Genomic DNA, 25,277 nt, shown 5'->3' on the forward strand with positions numbered 1-25,277 from the left:
GGAAGAGGGGCACGTGGGAGCGGAAGAGGGGCGAGGGGGAGCGGAAGAGGGACGAGGGGGAGCGGGAGGGAAAGTCAGCGCCAGCCTTCCAAGAGTTTGGCCGCAGGGGCTGCATTTTAGGCGTCGGCTAGGAACGAGCCCTGGCAAGGCACTGTGTAATGGACTTCAGCGTTTATCCACACGAATTGCATTCCGGGCCCCGCCGCGCCCCGGCGGCGCGGTACCCGCGGAGCGGCCGCGCGGTCCACTGCCCTCTGCTGGGCGGGCGGACGCAGTGCCCAGCGCCGCCGCCGGACTAGGCCAGGTGAGAGAGCCGGAGGGAAAAACTTGCTTGAGAACGTGGGGAAATAGCTGAATCGGGAGGCAGTATTTCAACGCGCGGATTTAAACTAGGAATACCTTCCAGGCCCTGTGCCGAGTAGTGTCATGATAAATAACGAAAGAACGTCCAGCTGAGGCAAACAGATGTTTCTCTTTTCAGACGGTCACGAAGCGTAGTGTGTCCGGGGATCGCACAGTGGGGTGGGGGGCCCAAAGCTTTTATAGGACAAAGAACAAAGAAAAAGTGTGAGAGAGGAAACATCGGGTTGGCTGGGGCCACACAGGCAGCCTTGTGTAGGCTGGGGAGGCCCCGGGTTGGCTTGGCGTTCGGGGATTTGGCGGAAGGGAGCGTCGGGAAGGCAGAGAGTTCTGCCTTTGTTCGCTGGTGAGCAGTCCCGGCCGGTAAGGTTCCCAAGGGCCGGGACGGTGCCCTTCTCACTGCCTCGCTGTTAAATTATCTCGCTTCACGGAAACTACATAGCGTGCTGCGTGCAGCCAACTTTCCAACCAGAAGAACGACAAAAGCTGTTCACCTTATGTTTGGAATGTGTTGTAGAATGTGTTTGAGCTTCAATAATCCTTTTATCGCTACACACACGGTCACCCAGGTAGGGGATCAGAACCAGAGGTGACCTAAAAGACTTCCATGCTGAAAAGACTGGGAAGGGCTTTGAGAGGAAATCTCCATGGGCACCCCCTCGTCCCTCACTTCCGCATCTGAGAGCCTGCTGTTGACCAGCTCATGCTCTAGGTGCTGGAGGGATCGGGGTCAGTGGATATGATCTGTGGAGACCTGCAACTCTCTTGGAAGAAATAAGTTTTGGGGGAAAGATATAAATTGTGACATCTGCTGGAGGAGGAAGGAACATAGTCACCAGACCAAGCAGCTGACCTTTTGTTGACGTTTTTCTTGTCTGACTTGAAAGCTGAGTGCATACAGTCAGGTGGAGCACAGGCAGTGATCATCGTTCCCATAGGAGAAACCAGCTTGCAAAGAGGAATGGAGTCCCAACAGGGTGAGTGGTGCCAATAATAAACAGGGTAGATGGAGAGTTGGTTGGTGGACAGATTTTTTTGTTTTTGTGTTTTGTTTTTGTTAATCCTCACGTGAGGATATTTTTCCATTGATTTTTAGAGAAGGTGGGGAGGGGGGCAGAGACGAGAGAAACATCGATGTGAGAGAGACACAGCAATTGATTGCCTCCTGCAAGGGGATCGAGCCTGTAACCGAGGTATATGCCTTTCACCGGAATCGCGTCCAGGACCCTTCAGTTCGCAGGCCGTTGCTCTGTCCACTGAGCCAAACCGGCTAGGGTTTTTGTGGACAGATTTTTAAGCCTTCTATGGCGTTATGGATTCTGAAGCCTCGTATGCCAAAGTATTATTGACAGATAACATTTTGTCAAGCACGGTTCTAAACATGCACATGACTTCCTAATGGGAAGATTTGGTTAATTATGGGAGAGTGAGTATTCATAAAGAATATAAATGAAAACAGACATTTAGAGTATTTGATGTAGTCTAGAGTCCTAAAGGAGGTGATCTGGAGTTACTCTGAGGAAGAGAACAGTGTAACAGGTAAGAATCACATTGACAGAGGCTTGGAGCGAAGAGAAAACCGAAAGGATTTGAGAAACTGAATTTGGCTGGTGATGAAATTGGCTGTGTGATGAAAAGTGTGTGTATGGCATGTAATGAAACTTGCATGGTGCAATATAGAATGACAGCCTAAAACCAAATCCAGACTTGAAAACACATCATATATTGACTGAAACAGAATATTCCTGATTTTTTTGTTTGTTTACTACCTACCTTAGGCTAATTGTTTTCTTGTTGAGTATGCATTTGTGTTAATTTTTTGGTTTATTAAATTTCAGGATGTGTAAAATGGGTTTTAAGAGAACAGCTAGCTTATTCCCTGTGCAGAGAGGGGAACTCTTGTCACCTGTGCAGCACTGTGAAAAAGGAAGAAAGTGACCCCTTTGATCTCAGATGCCTGTGGGGGTCCCTTCTCCTTCCCTTTCCCTGTGGTGTGGTTTAATTCCGCTGAACGGAATCTGCATGAGGCCCGAAAGCAAAGCATTCTGCATGGCAAGTGTTAAACTTGCACTTTGCCCTGAAGAAAGTGTATGAGGTGTAAATGCCCTAGAACCTGTTCATTGTTTTACGATTCTAGAACTAGCCCACAGTGCTGCTGCTCAACTTCATGTTTATGCAAAACTTGAATCTCAACCCTCATTCCTTCACTTGTACTTTCAGGCACCATAGTAGCTTAATAGTAGCTAACACCTTGTCATCTCCTCAGCACTGACGTCTTCGTCTCTGAAATTAGAATTGCGATGGAATTGTACATATTGGCTGCGATCAGATTTCTAGAATTTGATTTCCAAACAGAGGTCAGAAACCTGGTAGGCAGGTCTTTTGAGTGTTCATGGTCCCTTTTGTGGTACAGACAAGGGAATATGAGGAGAGAAAAGAAGGGAGAGTTAGTGGAAGAGGGCAGGAATTGAGGGCGGGAGAGAGAAGAGAGAACATGTGGAATTAATAGAGAGAAGGCTACAGGAAGTATTTGTTTCCTTGGGAAAATCAGCATATCAAAGATGTCTGATGAGCTATAATATTAGTTACATAAATCTTTTAAATTGTAATGATTTAAGGATAAAGAGAAATAGATCTGATGGCATCTGCACCAGTTGTCTTTGTATTATTGGATTGGAAAGAGGGTAATTACATGACTCTTATCCTTACTTTGGTGACATAATTCGTGAAAGAGAAGATATACTGTTTATTAATTCCATTATACCACAATAATAATTTAAAATGCTAATGATTTTATGAATCATACTTCATTATTTTCTTATTTAATTCTTTGTTCTTTTCCCCAAACAGAATATAGGCAAATTTATTTTTTAAAAATAGCCACCCAAGTTCTTATCAGGTTTCTTTGGCACATTTCTTTTATACTGAAGTATTGTGGAAAAGATCAAGACCTCTGCTCCAATTTAGTTTTCTGATGAGTTGTCTTTTGTATATCTGACATATCCCCAGGGGCAAAACATGCATAAAGCATACTCCAGGTAAAAGCAAGCTTGGACATACTGGAGAGAGGAGAGAGAGAGAGAGAGAGAGAGAGAGACAGAGAGAGACAGAGAGAGAGAGAGAGGACCTTTTGACTCTAAGTACACATAATAGCAATAATGGATGCTGCAAACATAGTGGAAATCAGACACAAAAGAATATACCATATTATTTAATTTATATAAAGTTCAAAGCAGGCCAACAATCTTGGATATTAGAAGTCAAGATAGTTGTTATTCTTATTTGGAGTGGTGATTGAAAGGCGGCATAACAAACCTGAGATTCATGTTATCTACTGAGTGCGATTATTGGCTTTCATGTGTCCAGTGCTGTTCTTTACTTAAATGGAGCTCATTAACACTAGGTTGCCCAAGGAAGTCATTTTGACTGCTTTTTAATTTCAATTAGAAAAACAATTATGTATATAAGGACACAATGTCTTAGAATTTTGTGACTTTTTGTACAACATATAAATGCGTTTATTAATAATTGTAGTTACCTCCCCCTCCTTCATTTCCGGTATATATATATGTGCTATACCTATATTGCCCAAAAGCAGTCATTTTGACTGCTTGGGGAAATTTTAACTCTTATTATTTAATTGAGTAAATTTCTTATATGACCAGTTCGGCTCTGTATTGAAATAACAGTTTTCATTTTTTTTCGATTACCGTCACATGATAACATACAAGTACATGATAAATTGTCGATACTTGATAAGTTGCATTGCTCAATAAGCTAAACTAGTACTTGTTATTCGAATCTTTATGCAGTGATACTTGTTCTAATAAGTTTTTTATTTCTTTTGCGCCCTAAATTCATGAAAGAAATGTCGAATAGAAGTGAGTTATTGGAAAAGCTAAGGAACATAAGTGAAGAGTGCTCTGATATTATTCTTTCACAATGCAGTCATTTGACTGCTTTTGGGCAATATAGGTATATACTAAATTTCAGTCTTTCTAGTGTTAAGCTGTGTACTTTTCTGAATATACTAGTATGTTTTATGTCAGCAACAATGCTTACATAAGAAAAGCCTGTGGGCTGAGTTGGGATTACCCAAGAGAAGAGTGACAGAACCCTGGGGAATACAGAAACCACAGACACATACATCCCTATTTCTTTCCCCATTTTCCTCAGGACCCCTTCCAGCTTTTTCTATGAAAACATTACATAAAGTGAGTATAACGCTAAGAATAAAATTTCTGTTAGAGAACAGGATTGTTCTTAAAACATTTTTGCATTAAGACTGTTTCTAAGTGGACATTTGGATTGAATTTCTTCTTAAATTTTGGAAAAGTTAAAGAGTTGGAAAAAGAACAACTGTCATGAGAAAACCTACCTGGAGTCAGGAGATGATGCTAAATACGGAACAGCAACATTCTTCTAAACTTTCCTAGTGTATTAGGTCCTAATAAATGCACTGTAACTGTGTCATCATATCTCTGATGTACTGAAATAATATACTTTGTGAATTATGTGGTTTGAGAAAGGGGGGGAAAGGAAAGGAATTCCATACTGACCTTCTTTCTTCAAAAAGTTGCTTCTAGAAGTGGGAAAGTCCTCCCAATTAAACAGAAAGGCCTGTTAACAAAAAACGTACTAGTACCACAGTGTCTGTTCATCTGCACTGTTGTATGCTTTTGTCTCTTTTCCAGAAATGGCAGCAAGTCTTTTGAAGACATCATCTATGTCTCTAAGGACAAAATTGCTCCATCAGACGGGATTGTCACTTTATAATACATCTCATGGCTTCCATGAGGAGGAAGTAAAAAAAAAACTTCAGCAGTTTCCTGGCGGATCCATTGACCTTCAGAAGGAAGACAATGGCATTGGCATCCTTACTCTGAACAATCCCAGTAAAAGGAATGCCTTCTCAGGTACAGAGAGCTTTCTTAGGCTCGTTAAAAAGTGACACTAGTTCTAACCTGCTATTACATGACTCTTATTCTTACTTTGGTGACATAATTTGTGAAAGTCATGGTACCCTTTGTAGAACATGGAAACAAAACAAAACTATCATATGAACGGGAACATTACTCATGGTGGAAGTTTTAATGATTTTCTTTTTTAAAAACCTGGGAATACGGATGCTGATGAAAAGGAAAATATCAAATTAATCTTGATTATTTTTTCCATTGAAATTTATTAACTGCTTATTAACTTCATTTGTTTGTGTTCAGCTAATGTTACTGGGAGACAAAGGAAAGGTGGTTTAAAAGATTTTTAACAACTAAAGAGAAAAACCTATAAATGAAAAAAGAAATTACTATTTAGCTTAAATTTTCCTTTTTGTGACTTGAAATAAGATAGATTTTAAACATGTAATTTCAATCAATAAAAACACTGCACTTGCCTATCTATTTGTTTCTCATTTCCTAACTCGGATACTGGTAAATACCTTCTATTTGCTAGGCAGCACTTTTGGAATATAAAAATTTTATATTTAAGAGACCTGACGGTTCAGGATACATGTTAATTTGTAATTTTTGGCCAAAGCTCAAATTCGAATTGTGCTGCCATGATGTTATGCAAAAGATCACTAAGCTTTTAAACCAGGGACTGTTATGTATACCTCTTTTGTATGTACATCATAGTACCAACACAATAGGTATCTGACATTCAGTAAATAATTTGTATAATATATGACATAAGAGTCTTGTTTGAAGCCTTATGGCTTCTAAATTATTTCTGTTTCTCCAGTATCTTAGCTGTTTATGATTCCCCCTCCCCTCTCTGGCAGGTGTTATGATGCTACAACTTTTGGAAAAAGTGACTGAATTGGAAAATTGGACAGAGGGGAAAGGTCTCATTGTTCGTGGGGCAAAAAATACATTCTCCTCAGGATCTGATCTGAATGCTGTGAAAGCCCTAGGAACTCCAGAGGCAAGTATATATGAATTGCATACTGGGCTCTACATGTTTACCAGACAGCTATGGCTGAGCTATTTATATTTTACTTATATGGTTATGATGACAGTTACTCTTTAATAGCTTTCCAAGGATCAGAGTTTTTGTTTTGCTTCTTCAAGATTAGGTTGCAATAGTGTGAAGTATTGAGGGGGAGTGGGGAGTGGGAAGGAAGAACAAGGAGATTAGCAATAACCAAAGTACATTATTGAATACAGCAAGAACTTGAATTTTAAGTGAAAGCCCCTTAGCATCTCCTGAAAAGGAATTTATATGAGGTACACTATATAGAATCTAACAGCATTGGTACTTTGGTACATAGCAAGCTTCAACAAATGATAACAATTTAAAGTTTTGCTTTGAATTATTACTCTGATAGAAAAAGAACCTTAATCATCTTCCATTATCAGTCCTCCAAGGAACTTCTTTTTCTTGAATTCAGGCTTCCACACATCCCCTAGGCCCCAAACAACAACAAAAACAAAACATGAGAGAAATGAAAAAGGAAAAAAATGTATTTGTTGCCATTAAATTGTAAATGTAGGCTGTATACTTTTAGAGCAGTGGTTCTCAACCTTCCTAATGCCGCGACCCTTTAATACAGTTCCTCATGTTGTGGTGACTCCCAACCATAAAATTATTTTCGTTGTTACTTCATAACTGTAATTTTGCTACTGTTGTGAATCATAATGTAAATATCTGATATGCAGGATGTATTTTCATTGTTACAAACTGAATTAAAGCATAGTGATTAGTCACAAAAACAATATGCAATTATATATTCAACTAGAGGCCTGTTGCACGAAGATTTGTGCATTAGGCCTTCTTTCCCCTGGCTGCCAGCACCAGTTTTCCTCTGGCACCCGGGACCCAGACCTTCACTCTGGCCACCGCCTTCCATATTCACTCTGGACACAATCTTCGCTGCAGTCTTTGCTCCTCGCTCCAGCGGGAGTCTTCCTTCTCCAGCCAGAGCTGCTCCTGTAGCTCCTTCCGCCCCCCACCCTCTCCCTCATAGCTTCTGGGTCCCAGGGAGCCAGCTTGCCTGCGGCCCGGCTTTCTGATCACGATCACAGGCCACAGGCAAGGCGGCTCCTGGGTCCCGGGGGGCTGCCTTGCCTGCGGCCCGGCTTTCCGGCGGTTCCTGGGGTCGCACACGGGGGCCTGGATGGCGGCTCCCGGTGTCCTGCCCTGCCTACAGTGTGCAAATTAGCCACCATCTTTGTTGGCGGTTAATTTGCATATCGTGCTGATCAGCCAATGGTGATGGTAGCGAAGGTACAGTTAATTACCATGTTTGTCTATTATTAGATAGGATATGTGTTTTCCAATGGTCTTAGGCGACCCCTGTGAAAGGGTCATTCGACCCCCAAAGGGGTCGCGACCCACAGGTTGAGAACCGCTGTGTTAGAGGATCTGAGTCTGGGATAATGGATGGGGTATGCTATGTCTCTTCCCCCCATATTACTGGAGTAGAACCCATACTTGTCAGGGGTGTGTGATCTAACTCTCACCTCTAAGTCTTTGCTAATGCCTCATTCAAGCTGAGCCCCAGGAGTCCTAGAACATCAATAAAATCCCAAACTCTATCATTTGCATTTCAGACAGCAATGCCTCAAAGAGTTTTAAATGAAAACCTCATTTAAAAAAAAAGTTAGGTGTATTATTGGCTTTCTTTATTTCTAAACCCTGAAAATATGTTTGTTTGTTTTTTAATTCTTAAACATTTGCATTATACCTTTGTGTTTATGGTTATTTTTATTTAAAGGATGGAGTGGCCTTATGTATGTTCATGCAAAACACCTTAACAAGATTGATGAGGTAATGTATTTTTCTTTTTCAAATATGATTTCTAATAAAACAAAAATAGGTTTTTATTATTCTGTGTTGTACCAGTAAAAAAATAGCTGATTTTCAAGTTATATTTATTCTAATGAACTATTTGTGCCATCGAGGATAGTCATTTAATTAAATGTTAGTGAAATATACACAAGTATTTAAAAATAAGAGACATGAGAGATAAAAAAAATTTAAAATATTGTACTTTCCCATAAAGAGATTATATTACTAGCTGTATATATTTAGGTATAGACATGGGAAAGTTAAAATACTGATATCAGAGCAGAATAAAGACATGATCAGGAGCCGAAACTGGTTTGGCTCAGTGGATAGAGTGACGGCCTGCGGACTGAGAGGTCCCGGGTTCGATTCCGGTCAAGGGCATGTACCTGGGTTGCGGGCACTTCCCCAGTGGGGGATGTACAGGAGGCGGCTGATCGATGTTTCTCTCTCATCGATGTTTCTGACTCTCTATCTCTCTCCCTTCCTCCCTGTAAAAAATCAATAAAATATATTTTTAAAAAAAAAGAAAAAGAAAAAAAAAAAAAAGACATGATCAGGAGAGGACACAAAGATTACTTAAACAGCCGAAACCGGTTTGGCTCAGTGGATAGAGCATCGGCCTGCGGACTGAAAGGTCCCAGGTTCGATTCCGGTCAAGGGCATGTACCTGGGTTGCGGGCATATCCCCAGTGGGAGATGTGCAGGAGGCAGCTGATCAATGTTTCTCTCTCATCGATGTTTCTGACTCTCTATCTCTCTCCCTTCCTCTCTGTAAAAAATCAATAAAATATATTAAAAAAAAAAAAAGATTACTTAAACAAAATTAGTAGAATGTATAGTGAAGTGGTCCATATCCTGAAGAGAGATAAAGAGCTACCGATTGGAGAAAAAGAACTACAGGTTGGTGAGGAAGATGGATTCACTTTGCATTTGGGATTATAAACAATGACATGTTTGGGCTGATGAGCTTTCTACTTCTATATTCCAACTGGAAACAACTTAAAAATTATAATAACTAAGGAAATTTCCATTTATTTAGTATATTAATGAATTGGACAACACTGTACTTTTGATGTTCTTTGTATATAAGTCTAAGAAGAACAATGGAATCATAACATTACTATTCTAAAATACTTTTTTCATTGTATTGGCTCCTGTTCACCTACCTCTTTCTATTATATTTGGCTTTGTTTCTTAAAGTTTTTTTTAAAAAAATAATATTATTGTATTGATTTCAGAGAGGAAGGGAGAAAGGAGAGATAGAAACATCAATGAGAGAGAATCATTGATCAGCTGCCTCCTGCACGCCCACTACTGGGGATCGAGTCTGCATGTGCCCTGGACCAGAATTGAACCTGGGACCCTTCAATGAGTATGCAGGCCAGTGCTCTATCCACTGAGCCAAACTGGCTAGGGCTTCAATAATTATTTTTAATTGAGAGAAGTGTATTAAGAAATTTTCAGTTACTGTACTTTACAGCTGTGCATTTCAATTAGAACCTACAAAAAAAATCCATACTTTCAAAACATTTTAGATTTACCTTTTATACTGATACAGTCTTACACTGCGAAGTGGGTCTTTGCGAACAGGAAGAGATTGTTTTTACTGGCACTACAGAACCATGTCTTTGTACAGGCCTTGTCTCTGGATCCTCTCGGTGAGCAGTGAAAAGACAGGAACCTTATAACTACAGTTTTGGAGCTCATTCTTCTGTACCACATTCCCTCCCTTTGGATACAGTCCTAACTTTTCCATCTATAACCTGTTACCAATAAAAATGAAATAAGGCAATAACACATGGAATTATTCCTGATTGCCAGTAAGTAGTTGAGAAGTGCCAGGAGTGTATATTGTCCAAAATCATCCATTTTTTTGGAGTAAAGTTAGAATCTGACTCTGGTTTTAAAATAAACAATGATTCAGAGAGGTATTTTGATAAACATATATGGCATTTTGTATGAATTGTATAAATATTTCCAGTATTATACTGATTTGCTCCTCATAATGCACTGAGTATCCTTTGAGATTTGTTTCTTATTTATTATAAACATAGTTCAGTAATTTTGTTTCTATTGCATCTCAAGTTTTCAATAGTGTTTGTAGATTAATACTGAAATTTAAAATGTTAACATGCATTTTTCCTTCAACATACAGACTTCCTTTGGTAAGTGTCGCACTGGTCCAAGGCTGGGCGCTGGGTGGAGGAGCAGAGGTCACTACGGCATGTGATTTCAGGTAGGGTGGAAATTGCATTCCTGCTTGCACAGATAGAATTAGCATATGCTCAAATTTATTTTTTGTCTGAATATAAATATTTATGTACTCTTAAATAGGAAAATCAGTTAGTGAATATTTATTTTTGTTAATCATTAAAGGTAGATAATTTTAGTCAGTTGAGCTCTACTATTACTTTATTACCATGCATTCAAAAAGTTAACGAAACAAGTTGATTTTAAGTAAATCAAATCCATTTCAGCAAAATCCCTGAGAAGGGAAGCCAAAGAAATATGTGAAACTTTAAGATTCAAAAGAATAATACAAAGAAAAGTAAAGAACTAAAAAAAAAAAAAAAAAAAAAAAAAAAAAAAGGCATGGAGAGAGACTGCTGTGTCATCCTCTTAACCAATAAAAATAAGTATTCTGTACTTTAAAGCTACAGCTATACCAGGGGTGGGCAAACTTTTTGACTCGAGGGCCACAATGGGTTCTTAAACTGGACCGGAGGGCCGGAACAAAAGCATGGATGGAGTGTTTGTGTGAACTAATATAAATTCAAAGTAAACATCATTACATAAAAGGGTACGGTCTTTTTTTTTTTTTAGTTTTATTCATTTCAAACCGGCCAGATCCGGCCCGCGGGCCGTAGTTTGCCCACGGCTGAGCTATACATTTATCTTTACTGTGATTATAGTGACTGGATTGATTAGGGAATCAAGTTATTTGGGACCAATAACTCTTCAACCCCTAGAATTCTTAGTATTGGATAGCTATGCTTTATAGGGTTGGCATCATAGAACCTGATGCTTTACATGTGCCTAAAACTGTGTTCTGTTACCATTCCTAAGTCCCATTAGCTTAACTACAAGGAGAACCAGTACAAATGTTCTTTGATCTGTACAGATTTATACATTTGAGCCTCTATAAAGTGCAAACGGTAGTGTGTATATAACATACTTGAAAATAAAATGGAAAAGGCAGTAAAAAGCTGGAGCATTAGAGACAGAAATTTAGTTTCAGTCCCAGTTCGCCACTTTTATTTATTTGACTCAAGATCCATACAGTAACGATGGGTGTATCCACATTTGATTACTTTCCTCATTTCCCCTCCTCCAAGGTGTCACAGGAAATTTTAAACATTGCCAATAATAATTACATTAATAAACAGAAGATCCTTATAATATTTTTACTTGCCAAAATAAGGGAGTTTGATACAGTTTTATAAATTGAGTCTCTAGTAAGTCTTCAAAATTTCAAGATTTAGGTCTTCCAGTTTTCTATATAGATTAATATTCTTTGCAATAAATGACATTACAGGTGGTATCAGGTAACTGAACATAAACTCTAGAAGTAATCCTGTAAGGTCTATCAGGAAGCAGTTCTATCTTTGGATATATCTTATTGATTGGACATTTTCTTCATAAAGTATGGTTATATTAATTTTTAGATTACTAAAGAGTTTTGTGAAAGGGTACATATTTCTCTCATTGTTAAACTATCTGTGTTCTCTTATCATTAACATAGTTTTTGGTCATATTAACTAGCATGTATTAAATGTGTATCAGTATAGAAACATACCGTAGGTATATGATATGTAATGAGTGGAGGTCAGAGTTTAATCACAACAGGTATTTTACAAAGATTACCGCAGGGTTTGTTAGAGTTATAAAATACAGTTGAGGAAGGCATACATCACCTTGTAAATGTGGCAAAGGAAAAAAAAAACACATGGTATAAAGATGATAAAAATTCTTCTTTAGAAGCAAAGAATTCCGAATATAAATAACTTTTGTTGTTAGATAACTTTTGTTGTCATAAGTTCATCTTCATTATCCCAGCATCTAGGGCTTTAACTTACTTTTATGTTCAGCTGATTCTAAATGTATTCCTGACATAATCCTTTTCTGTATTGTAGGAATAGCTCTGAGCCAACATTTGTTTCAATTCCAGTTGTAATTTAGAACTGTGATATATTGTTTATTTCTGTGAAAAGCTATGTTATAGGATTGTGTTCAATGTTAATATTCCTGTCTCTAAGACTATTTAGCATTATTTCTGAAATTTATATTCTGCTCTCTTCATTTTTGACATTGTTTTCTGCAGACCCTCTCTCAAATTTGGGGCTAGGTTCAGATTCTTAGGATACTTGTTCTCTCTTCCAATTTAAAAAATTATATATTTTCATGGCTATTTGACCCTAAAAGCAATTGTTCATAATTAAGGAAAATTTACCCTTGTAGGAATTCACAGCTCTGAAGAGAAAGTTCTCTTTCCCAGTGGTTTAATAAATAGGCTTTTGTGAGAATTCTCTACTGGAATATTTCTTATGATTAAAGGACCAAAGACTAAGAGTTTGTTATTGTTGGTGCAGCTCTGCATTGAACATTTTAGAAAACTAACTTGTAGTCTTTTTTGGTAATGAGTATTTAAAACAATACTTTTTAAAAAAATTAAAATTCAGACATGACCTTTTGTCCAAATTAAGGTTTTAACATAGTGAAAGCTTCTCATTAAAGCCTCCATATAAAACTCATAGGCACCATTCCCTAAAAGTCTATTAATAGTGCACAAGTATTTAATTGGCAAATATGAAGCCTTTTGCTATGCTCACTAATTTCTTTGTGTTAACTCCCCTTTATGGTTCCACTTTGCTTATTAATCACGCTATTTATAAAAATCCCAAGATTTGGGGAAATGAATTCCTGCTACAGGAAGTCATTGCTCTGTCTCACCCAAGCTGTCGTCAGCTTTCTTACTGGTATCCCTGCTTCCATTCCTGTCTAACTAACTATTGTGTGTGAGGTTCAGAGCACATGAAGTTAAACCTACCTGGGTTTCAATTCTGTGATCTAGCTGCACTGGAGACCTTGAGTGAGGTATTTATTTCATTACCTCAGTTTCCCTGTGTAAGATGAAGATATTTCTACTTATGGTTGTTCTGAGGATTATTGACATGAAATTCCATCAACAGCCCGGCTGGTGTGGCCCAGTGGTTAAGTGTCAACCCCATGAACCAGGAGGTCACAGTTCAGTTCTCAGTCAGGGCACAGGTCTGGGTTGTAGGCTCGACCCCCTGTAGGGGACAGCTCATCAGTGGTTCTCTCTCATCATTGATGTTTCTGTCTCCCCCTCTGAAATAAATACAGTTTTAAAAAAAGTTTTTAAAAAGTTCCAGAGACAAATAGTGTGCTATTGTCTGCTAAATAAAGTCTTAACACAGCAACCAGGGTAACTCTCTTGAGTAACCTCTAAATAGCTTCACACTTAAAAACCTCAATTCCCATCTTAGGCCTCTAAGCCTGCTTCTCCAATTTCTGCTCCCTTTGCTCTGTTTACTCCATTCCAGCTACAGTAGCCTGTTCCAGAGATACGAAGTTCTACTTCAAGGGCTTTGCACTTGCAAGCCCTCTTCCAGGAACACTTGCCCTGCAGATTTTTTCATTGCTTACTCACTAGGGTAGCTGCTCAAATATTCAGAGGCCTTTTCCATCTAAACTAGCACATCCCCAACACACTTATCTTTATTCTCTAGTCTCTTGCCCCATTTTATTGTTTTCCTTTTTTATTTTATTTTAAAGAAAGGGAGAGAAACATTGATGTGAGAACCACTAATTGGTTGCCTCCTGTACACATCCGACTAGCAATCAAATTCACAATCTGGGTGTGTGCCCTGACCAGGAATTGAACCTGCCACCTTTTGATGTATAAGAAGATGCTCCAACACAGCCACACTAGCCAAGGCCCATTTTATTTTTCTTCATAGCACTTATCACTGCTGACATATCACTCATTGCCTTTCTCTAACAGGAATGTAAACTGGCATTAGTAGTGCTTAGTACATATTTGCTGGGAGACTGGATAGATGCTGGGTTAAACAATTTTTCTTTTCCTAAGGACTGTTGACCCGAACCATGCATTTTTTACCCATGGTATCCACATAACATTTCCAACTCCCATGTTTTCACTTAACCTAGGTTTTCTCATTAGGCTACCACTTTACTGATACACTTCGGGCTTTTAGAACTTAACATAAACATTAGATCTTATTTGCAAAGTAAACGATAAGCAAGCACAACAAAAATGTTGACAGTTTTCAAAGGGAAGTGTTAACTACTATGTATAAATTGAATTCTGTACTTAGCCAGATGTTTTGAACATTGTTTTTAATATATCTATAAAGAGATACGGAGATTTCAGATCAGATCATGAATAGGCAGTACTTTATTATTAAAGCATACATAATTACAATTAAGTTTTTTTTTTTTCTCTTTTGCAGATTAATGACTAGAGAGAGTGAGATCAGATTTGTTCACAAGGAGATGGGTATAATACCAAGCTGGGGTGGGGCTACCCGACTGGCTGACATTATTGGCAGTAAACAGGCTCTCAAAGTGTTAAGTGGGGCCCTCAAACTGGATTCAACACTAGCTTTAAACCTAGGAATGGTCGATGAGGTCTTGCAGTCTTCAGATGAAACTGAGTGTCTAAAAGAGGCACAAGAATGGCTGAATCAGTTTATCAAAGGGCCACCGGAAGTGATCAGAGCTTTGAAAAAAACTGTTTCTTCAGGCAAAGAGCTTTGTTTCCAGGAGGCGTTACAGACCGAAAGAGATCTTGTAGGAACACTTTGGGGTGGGCCGGCAAATTTGGAGGCTATTGCTAGGAGAGGAAAATTTTGTAAATAGTTGCTTTTAAATAGGTGTACTACAACTCCAATTTAATGTGTAGAAAAGTTAAATATTAAACATGTCAGTTACTTTGAAGGGTAGCACTAGTATTTGGGTTTGTTTTTAATCATTTTTTGAATACCTAAACTCACTGGCATGGCTTTCAGTATACTGTAGTCCCCCTTACCTGCAGGAAATAGGTTCCTTGACGCCCAGTGGATGCCTGAAACTGGACAGTACTGAATCCTGTGATGCTTACATACCTGTGATAAAATTTAATTTATAAATTAGGCACAGTAACTAATAAACAATAATAATATAATAAGTTATGTGAATGTGGTCTCTTTTTCAAAATATTTTATTGTACAATACTCACCTTTGCACTATGGGAAGCACTTCATTGCCTCTCTTTGGCATATCCAATTGCCAGCATCACTGTTGTGGCACTTTGGGGCCATTATTAAGTAAAATAAGGTTTTCTTGAACACCAGCACTGGGACCCTGTGACTCTGATAACTGAGATGGCTACTCAGTGACCAACAGGCAGGTGGAGTATAGAGTGCAGATATGCTGGACAAAAGGATTCAAACTGGGCAGGATGATCAGGACAGTGTGAGATTTCATCGCACCAACAACAGCGTGCAATTTAAAACGTATGGTTTATTTCTGGAATTTTCCATTTAATATTTTCAGACTGCAGTTAACTGGATAGCTGAAAACTCAGAAAGTGAAAGCACAGATGGGGGAGGAAACTACTGTATTTGGGTATTTACCAAGTAAACCTGCATACTTTTGGCTTAAAAATTATTACCAATTTCCCAGTTCCCTTAATGGTTCTTAGCCTATAACCAAAGACCAGTTTTTAAAGGAAAAACTACACAAAACCTATTCATGGTGTTATTTTTCATAAGTCTTTATTCTGTCTTACCTGGAAATAATTTACAAAAATAAAATACTTAATGAAATTTGTGTGCCCTGGAATTTGCTCGTTTATGTCATAAAATCTAACTTTAGATCAAAACTGCCTAAGACTTCAAAGGACTCAGAAGCATTCTGTAACCTACATTTGCGTTTTACACCAGATTTCTATTTTTTTTCTGGAAAAGTAGCCGCCTTTTATAACTAAATTTAATAAAAGTACAAAACTCAAAAGTCATGATTATCTCACTAGCAGACTTTAAAAAACATATTAAATTGAAGTAGTCCCAATTCTAACATTGTAAGAGGTAAAAGATTATTTCAAAGTAGTGACAGTTTTTATTTGCTATTTGTAAAATTCAATTCACATTTTAAAATTAAAATAACTTACACATGCTTCATCAACATGATCCTACTGTTTTGAGCTAGGAAAGATACTAGTAGTAAGATACTTTTTTTGCAGAACCAAACTCTGGATTACCAAGTGAACCCAGTATTTCCTACCTTGTCACAGGTTCTACAACATTTTGTGTAAAAGTAGTTTGTGTCTACCAATACTGGTAAGCCTACCATTTAATTCAGATGAGTATCAGACCACTAATGAAGACTGGCAAGAAAAATCTAAAATACGTATGGTCTCTACTACGTTATTGAAGAAATTTGTCTCACAGGCTTTAGGTCTATTTCCATATGTATTTATTCCATGCACATTCCCTGCAGATTCTGTTTAAATACTCTCTGTGAAAAAAAAAATCAGACTTTTCTGAGCAGGTGACTCATTTAAGCTGAATACCAGTAACTGAAACCATGTTTTGATAGACCTTTGGTTACAAATGTCAAAATATTAACATCCTCTTTCCAGACTCAAGCAAGAGACAAATGATTTTTGATAAATTCTAGTATTTATTAAATTATAAATTTTGTAACCAAAAAGAAAACGATCAAGAGAAACTTCAAACTACAAGGACTAGACAGCAAAGTCTATGGGAACGCCATGAATATGTTACAGACAAGATTATGAAACATAAATTAGGTGTTTTCTTTACATTTCCATTTCAGTAACTTTACTATTAAATAGTTTTTGTCTATTTTAAAACCCCAAATTCACGTGTATTCTCACATTAATTAAGCTTCCTGTTAAAACTGATACGACGTCTCATAGGTGCCAAATTTTAGTAATGGCTTTATGTCAATCCATGCAGGAAAGTAAGACGGGACCATTAATGCACAGATAATACATACACGCCGGCCAAAAGAACGGAATTTTTTAAAACTATAAAATAAACAGACTTCAAGAAAACTGGGTTATTACTAAACAGCTTTCAACTATTAACACCCAAGTTCCTTAAATAAATTTCTCAACAGAGACATGTTAGACTGGACATTTTAATTATAGGTGTATCCTTCCTATACCCCTTCCCACCCCAACTCCCAAAAATGTACTACTAGGGATGAGTATAATGTTATGTAGGCAGAAATTTACAGATAACCATTTTAACCTTGAGCATGGAGCTGAAGACTTTTATTTAAACTTCAGTTACTGTGCACTGTCCATCAGGCCTTCTAGATCTGACACTGGCACTCACTGTTCCACCCCCTGCTAGTGATCCATCAGTTATTGATCGATCTGATCGATCAGATACTGTCTGGTTTGCATTAGGAACCAAAAGTCTCTGTTGGACCAAGGAGTGTTGTGCAACAAGCGCTGACACATCCTCACTATCACTACTGGCATCTGATTCAGTTTCTTCAATGGAGGTGTCTGGTGCCGGTACCCTGCCTGAGGATGGTAATTCACGATCTTCTTCTCCTTCCCCCCTATGACTCCTTTCAGCCAGGCTGTCTCCACCGAGTTGTAAATGAGCAAAAGAGTCTTCCAGAGAAGTGCTTGCATCAGGGGATGGTGTCACAGGGCTCGTTAACTGACCATCTACTGACGTCAGGGGCCTCACAGACGACGACACTAGAGGCTGAACCGAAGCTCCACTCTGTGCGGATACACTGTCCGCTCCATCGGCAGAGCTCTCTCTTGCTAGGTTTACGGTATTAGCATCACAGTCCAGCCTAAGTCCGGCTACTCCCTTCTTTGGTATATCTATTATGTCCCGCTTCATCTTCCTGCGACGTCCATGTTCATTTCGCCTATATTGAACCATATTTTCAAGGTCAGCAACATACAGAAACCCAGCAATTAACATTTCAGTGCTCTTTTTACCTTTGGAAAAAGCATCTTCCAGCTCCCTACTCGTGCGTTCATCATACTGCCACCACCCGTTTCTTCCTTCATAATACCATGCGTATTCACCATTTCCTCTACTTGCTGCCTTGAGTTCTTCTGGTGACAATAAGGTTGGCTTGTCAAGGAAATCCTCGGGAATTTCTTGTCGACAGAGGGCACATCGCTTTCCAAGCCATGAAGCTCCCTTTACACATAGATAGCAGAAAACATGCTTACAAGGCAGACTGACTGGGTGAACACATGTTTGCAGACAAATGGCACATTCGGGGACAGTTAGAGAAGGTGCAGTATTAGCACAGGATTCATTCGCTTTCCTGTTCGTAGGAAGCATGTTTACTGAGTGATCAATTTCACCACAGCCAGCCATCCTAAGAAAACGAAAGGAAATACATATATTAAAATCAGGTTTTAACTCTTAAATCAACAATTCAGAAAAAACTTATTAAACACCTATTATATGCAAACCACATACCAGACAATGAATAGGGATACAGAAGTGAAAATAGAGGAAAAAACTGTGACTTGTATAGAGAAACCTTTTCGGTTTGTATGTCATTGATTTTTACTTGAGCGTGCGGGGCGGGGGAATAAGGCACACAAATGTTAAGTCAAAAGTAAAAAAATACAAGTAAGGTATAGAATGGTTTTTAATAAATATACCATTTCTATTCAGTCACAGACCTTGTAAGATAGAACTACGTGCAAAGATTTTGAAATGCACAGTCCACTCTACACTGACTTTGACAATCAGTCTGGAAAGCAGAGAAACAAAATGCCTGAAATAATTCAGATGATGATCACAGAAAGCAACGGTTTTGTAACCTTTCAGTTCCTAAGTGTCAATTTTGCAAACAGTACCATATGACAATATACTTTTGGTACTTGACAAGTATACCATATGAAATTAAGACTAAAGCTGAAATCCCAGAAGTTCCTTATCCCTGCGGTAAATCTGAAAAAACTGGTTAAACTGCATTCCCTCTCTGTGACCTTCTTCTAAGCTATGTGCTCTTCTTGCTGTACTCTTTCAAGATGACCTCATCTATTCTCAGGGCTTCAACTGTTACCTATATACAAATGATTCACAATTGACATCACCAGCCCAGATCTCTTTTCAGCCCTAGCCCTAATCGCCTATTTTAGATCTCTTCGTGGATGCCTTGAAGGCACAAAAACTATTCAAGATCTGCTTTCTCCTTACTTACTCCTTAAAAGCCCCCCACCCCCGTGACACCGCTAACCATCTGCTTTTTCAAGCTAGAAATCCAGACCTGAAACTGCCCTTCTCTTATCCTTCTCCCATCCAAAACATGTCTTACCAATTTTATCTCCTAAATATTTCCTGAATCATCTACTACCCACCTCTACACTTCCCTAGCCACCAAGTAAACTGTTTAATTATTGTATATGCCTTTTAATTTGTTCAACCATATCCCTTGTTGATTTTACAATAAAGACCAGGATCTATATGCCCTGTATGGTCTGGCCCCCACCTCATCTCACATGTAAGTTCCCCTGGATCAGCCTTCTAGATACACTGGCCAGTATGAAGTAGAGAAACAAAAAATGGCTGAAAGTAATTCAGATGACAAGTAGGTCAGATGACTTTGTAACCTTGACATAGTCTACATTCCTTGACAGCTGGCACCTAGACCAGTGGTCATCAAACTCATTAGTCAACAGAGCCAAATATCAACAGTACAACGATTGAAATTGCTTTTGAGAGCCAAATTTTTTAAACTTAAACTATATAGGTAGGTACATTGTTATTAACTTAATTAGGGTACTCCTAAGCTGGACTTTGCTAAAAACGTCCTCAATCTGATTGAGGTACGTTCGCTGAGGTCTACCTCTTCCAACTCTCCCATCCACACTCGTCTTGTATACTTGTTTCATCTATCTCCTTTCCGAAAACCAACTTCTGAGCATGGGCCACCAAGTTTCAATCGCACTGTACGTGCGTGCGTGCGTGCCCGCACGTGGTATTTTGTGGAAGAGCCACACTCAAGGGGCCAAAGAGCCGCATGTGGCTTGCGATCCGCGGTTTACCGACCACTGACCTAGACTATCTGAGCTACAGGATTAAAAATATATAGACAGATAACATATGAATAGAATTAAATAAAATATATATTTGCCCTAATTGTAAAGAAAAATGCTTACTGGTTTCAATATATATACCTATATAGAGAGAGATTTTAGAGAGGAACGGAGAGGGAGAGAGAGAGAGAAACATCAATGATGAGAGAGAGTCATTGATCGGCTGCCTCCTGCATGCCCCCAACTGGGGATCAAGCCCACAACCTGGGCACATGTCCTTGACTGGAATTGAACCCAAACCCTTCAGTCCACAGGCTGACGCTCTATCCACTGAGCCAAACCAGCCAGAGTTGGTTTCACTTTTTATGAAATTCTCAACACTAAGAATGATATGGTCACACTTTTAATGAGTATACATAATCAAGGCATCATATTGGAAAAGACTAAATGATAGAAAATAACTAAAACTGGGGATTCCAGTGAATTCTCTCTGAATTAAAATGCAATAATGCACAATAATTAAAAATCCAGTTCAGTGAAACAAGTTTTTAGTAACTAGTGTTTTATAACCCAGTAAGTCCCTCTTATTTATAAAAGCTGATACTGTCTACCTAACTTGGTTATTTAAGTAAACAAGTTGCTATGTAAAAAGAAAGAAGAACCTAGAAGAAACTGTAGCTCTTTATAGTTTTTTAGCCTTCTAAGAGCAAATGCTGTCTTCAGTTTCACTTTTTTAGGAAGACTTTCCTCTATGAGATTTTGGGAAATCTACATTAGCAATAATTTAAATAAGATTGCTAACTCAATAAAACATCTAAAAAATCAATACAAAACACTCATATTATATTAACTGGAAATGATAGATATTTGATTCATTGCATTTTATACCAGTACACTTAATTTACTGTAGCTCTGGAAAAACGATGATGCCATACTTACATTTCTATTACAGATCTCACAGATGCTGGTCACAAAAATAAAACATCATTTTCACATCCATTAGCCAGTTTGTAGTATTTTCTCTTCAAGGCTGGTTCATCCTGTGCTGCAAAAGAAAAATTTTAAACATCAAGTTCTCTACAGACTAATTAAGATCACCAAAATTTTTTAAAAAAATACTTTTCTTTATTGATTTCAGAGAGGAAGGAAGAGGGAGAGAGAGAGATAGAAACATCAATGATGGGAGAGAATCATCAATCGGCTACCTCCTGCACATCCCCCACTGGGGATCGAGCCTGCAATCCAGACGTGTGCCCTTGGCTGGAATCGAACCTGGGACCTTTCAGTCCGCAGGCCGACGTTCTATCCACTGAGCCAAACCGGCTAGAAGAGCAAGATCGCCAAATTTATTAAATTTTGCATGATCCTTTCATTTAACATACGTCAGTGGCAAATTTTATCTTACAGGTTGAAAAATTTCAAGACAATGATGCCTGCTTTCACCACTGCTATTCAACATTATACTAGAATTGAAAAGACATTAAAAGGCATACAAATTGCTAAGAAGTTAATTTCCCTTATTTGCAGAGATAGTAAAACTATTTCTGTTCTCTATATTGAAAATCTCGAAGAATCCACAAGAAAGCTACTAGAGCTAGTAAACAAGTACAGCAGCAGGTTGCAAGTTCAGAGCACAAAAAAGCCAGTTTTGTTTCTATATCTAGCAGTCAACAATCCAAAAAAGGAATTCAAGAAAGCAATTCTATTTACAGTAGTATCTAAAAGAATGAAATACTGAGGAATCCACTTCACCAAGGAGATGAACAACTTATACAAAGAAAACTATAAAACACTGCTGGGCGAAATTAAAAAGCTAAATAAATGGACAGACAACCTGTATTCATGAATTGGAAGACCACACTACAGATGAATTGGATGACAACACTACACAAAATAATGTACGTACAGATTCAACATAATTCTTATAAAAATTCCAACAACCTTTTTTGCAGAAATGGGAAAGGCAATCCTTAAATTCAAATGGAATTATGATGGGCCCTAATTACCAAAATAATCTTGAAAAAGAAGAACAAAGCTGGAGAATTCACATTTCTGGTTCAAAACTTACCACAAAGCTACAGTAATCAAGACAATGTGGGTACTGGCCTAACAACAGACAAATGATGCAATAAAAGAGTCCAGAAATAAACCCATATATCTATGGCCAATTGATTTTCAAAAAGGGTGCCAAGTCCATTCAATGGGGAAAAAAAAAATATCTTCAACAACTGAATTTCCATATGCAAGAAAATTAAATCAGACCCCTACTTCACACCATCTACAAAATTAACTCAAAATGGATCAATAACCCTAATGTAAGAGGTAAAACCACACAACTCTTAGTAGAAAACATCGGGGTAAATCTCCATAATCTTGGATTTGGCAATGGATTCCTAGATGCGACACCAAAAGCATGAGTAACAAAATTAAAAATAGATAAATTGGACTTCATCAGAATGAAAAGTTTGGGGCATCAAAAGACATTGTCAAACAAGTAAATGACAATTTAGAGAATGGGAGACAATTTTTATCAATCACCTCTCTGAAAAGGGCTTAATCTCCAGAATATAAAAAGAACTTCTACAACTTAACAACAAAAAGACTCCCCCCCAAAAAATAATTTTAAAATTGGCAAAAGAAAGACTCTTTTCAAAGATTTATAAATAGCCAATAAGTACAGGAAAATGTGCTTAACATTATTAGTCATTAGAAATATAAATGAAAATCATAATTATATGCCATTCCACATCTACTTGGATGGCTACAATTTAAACAAACAAACAAACAAACATTGTAACAAGCATTGATGAGGATGGAGAAATTGGAACCCTCGTACACTGTTGATGGGAATGAAAAATAATACAGCCACTGTGGAAAGTTTGGTGGTTCCTCAAAAAAGTTAAACATAAGACTGCCATGCAATTTCACTCCTCGGTATATATCCAAAGGAACTAAAAACAGGGATCAGATACTTGTACATCAATGTTCACTGCAGAACTATTTACAAAAGTAAAAAAAAAAACAAAAAACAAAACAAAACAAAAAAAACACCCAAAACCAAAATGGTGGGCACAACACAAGTGCCCAATAACAGAAGAATGGATAATATGGCATATCAATACAATGGAGTATTATTCAACCATAGAAAGAAATAAGGTTCTGACCAATGCTACAACATTGATGAGCCGTGAAAACATCATGCTAAGTGAAATAGGCCAGACACAAAAGGACAAATGTATGATCCTACTTATATGAAATATTAAAAACAGGCAAATTCAGAGACAGAAAGTAGATTAGCAATTACCAGGGGCCAGAAAGAAGGGTAGAATTTCTGTTTAAGATGATGAAAATGTATTCTACAGCCATTACCTTCTTCAAGGAAGTAGTGTGTGCAAAAACAAGCTCATCACAGTAAGACCTCCTGCTATTTATATGCATGTCCAAGTTTACAACCATTAAGCCAACCTTCTCAAGGTGCCTCTTGTCCAGAGAATCCAGAAGCACTAACCAAACATCACCTCAGTCATCAGACCCTTTCTTCACATTTAATATTTCCTCCTTCCACTTCACCAAGCATCATGACATAGCACTATCTCACTTCAAAATCTGGTATTTTAGTGTTTGAAAGACAAATGTTTTAAACATGATATATGTCCTTAAAATACAAGTCAGCTTATCCCACCAATTTAACCAAACAATGTTTCAAAACTAGAGAATTTTCTAAAGTAACTGACTAAAAAGGGTTTCTAAATAACATTTTTGTTTTACTTTGACTTTAGAACTTAGTCTTTACATGATATGACTACAGTCCTGATTCTCCCTCCACCCCATCCTTTTTCTTTACCATCTACAGCTTCAAGTTGCCTACACTTCAAGGGCACACAGAAGACTCCATTCACGTCCCTCCTGCAGCCTACTCAAAAGAGAATTGCCCACTTTCACACACAAGACAGGAGGAAACATTCTACTATTCAAACAGCATTACTCACTATTGGTTATTCTCTTCAAGTTTAACTCCTGACACATCACTGTGAATCTATTTAAATATCCCTGAGAATGAATCATCCAACACCTAACTCAGAGATTTTTAAACTTGCCCCACTGAGGCTGCTTGTTAAAAATATGCATTCTCCGGCCCTAACCCTCGAGATTCTAGGCCAATAGACAAGGATGAAACCCAGGAATTTCACTTCAAGTGCTACTGATGCAAGTAATGCTTCAAACACAATATGAGAAACAGTGTCCTCAGTTTTTAGTTCCTAAAATCCTGAATTCAAAGGACTTCACCCCCTTCCTCCAGAAACAAAGTATAATGGCCACATTTGGAATCAGATGCCACCTAAAACTGCTGCCTCTCTAAATCTTAACCTCATTCTCAGACCACAAACTCTGGTCCTTCTGGCTCACTTACTCATTCCCACACCTGCTCATTACTTTCACGGGGACTTCCAGTCTCTTAACCATCACCTTTCCTTTATCCAATTCCCATTCTCATTTTCTTTCCTGTTGAATCTGGAGCCCAAGCATTTTAACTTAACAGTACCCTTGGTTCCCTCCTATCTGTCTCCCATCTACACATATGCCACAAACTCCTATCCCTGTGTAAATCTTAACAATGTGACATCTCAGCTTCCATGCCTTAACCAATGAGTGCTAATGGAGAAAACGAAAAATTCTTTTTCTCACCCACACTCCAACCAACCACACCAAATTTGGTCAACTTTTACACCTAACTCCTTTGTAGTCTCTCTCTACTCTCTTGCCATTGCTAATTCCCTAGACTAGATATGTATCATTTCTCATCTAGATTACTGTACAGCCTGATTATCTAGCTTCAGTATCACCCCTCAAATTTATTCACTAAGCTTCTGATTGATATACTTAAAAGCCAAAATGGACCTCCCATATGTGAAGCTCTATACTGACTCTCCAACCTATACAATAAAAGCTCCTTAGGACAACATTCATAGGCTTTAATGAGCTGAAACCTATACAGAACTCTAGTATTATCCATTTCCCACAGCCACGCTAACAGACTAATACTCTA

General features: G+C 38.1%; 2 protein-coding genes across 4 annotated transcripts in view; one reads left to right on the top strand and one right to left on the bottom strand.

Moving 5' to 3' along the window:
• Window positions 1-15,995, top strand: ECHDC1 (ethylmalonyl-CoA decarboxylase 1). Of its 2 annotated transcripts, XM_081094102.1 has the most exons (7): window positions 1-304; window positions 1,248-1,337; window positions 5,055-5,276; window positions 6,140-6,282; window positions 8,075-8,127; window positions 10,304-10,384; window positions 14,643-15,970. In XM_081094102.1, exons 2-7 carry the CDS (start codon window positions 1,322-1,324, stop codon window positions 15,049-15,051), a joined length of 924 nt encoding a protein of 307 aa, XP_080950228.1. In that variant the 5' UTR covers window positions 1-304; window positions 1,248-1,321; the 3' UTR covers window positions 15,052-15,970. The 2 variants fall into 2 exon arrangements, with proteins under 2 accessions (XP_080950228.1, XP_080950229.1); XM_081094103.1 differs by lacking the exon at window positions 1,248-1,337 and having other exon boundaries at window positions 22-304; window positions 14,643-15,995.
• RNF146 (ring finger protein 146) overlaps window positions 15,930-25,277 on the bottom strand; it is a 14,686-nt gene continuing 5,338 nt past the window's right edge. Inside the window, exons 2-3 of one of the 2 annotated variants that reach the window (XM_081094100.1) lie at window positions 21,170-21,275; window positions 15,930-18,558 (exon numbers count right to left, since the gene is read on the bottom strand). In XM_081094100.1, the coding sequence (XP_080950226.1) occupies window positions 17,478-18,558; window positions 21,170-21,171 (1,083 nt within the window). In that variant the 5' untranslated portion in view covers window positions 21,172-21,275 and the 3' untranslated portion in view covers window positions 15,930-17,477. The remainder of the gene's footprint in view (window positions 18,559-21,169; window positions 21,276-25,277) is intronic. The other variant, XM_081094101.1, reaches the window with a different exon arrangement.

The sequence above is a fragment of the Myotis nattereri genome (genome assembly GCF_964212035.1).
Source record: "Myotis nattereri genome assembly, chromosome: 6".
In the NCBI taxonomy this organism is placed as follows: Eukaryota; Metazoa; Chordata; class Mammalia; order Chiroptera; family Vespertilionidae; genus Myotis; species Myotis nattereri.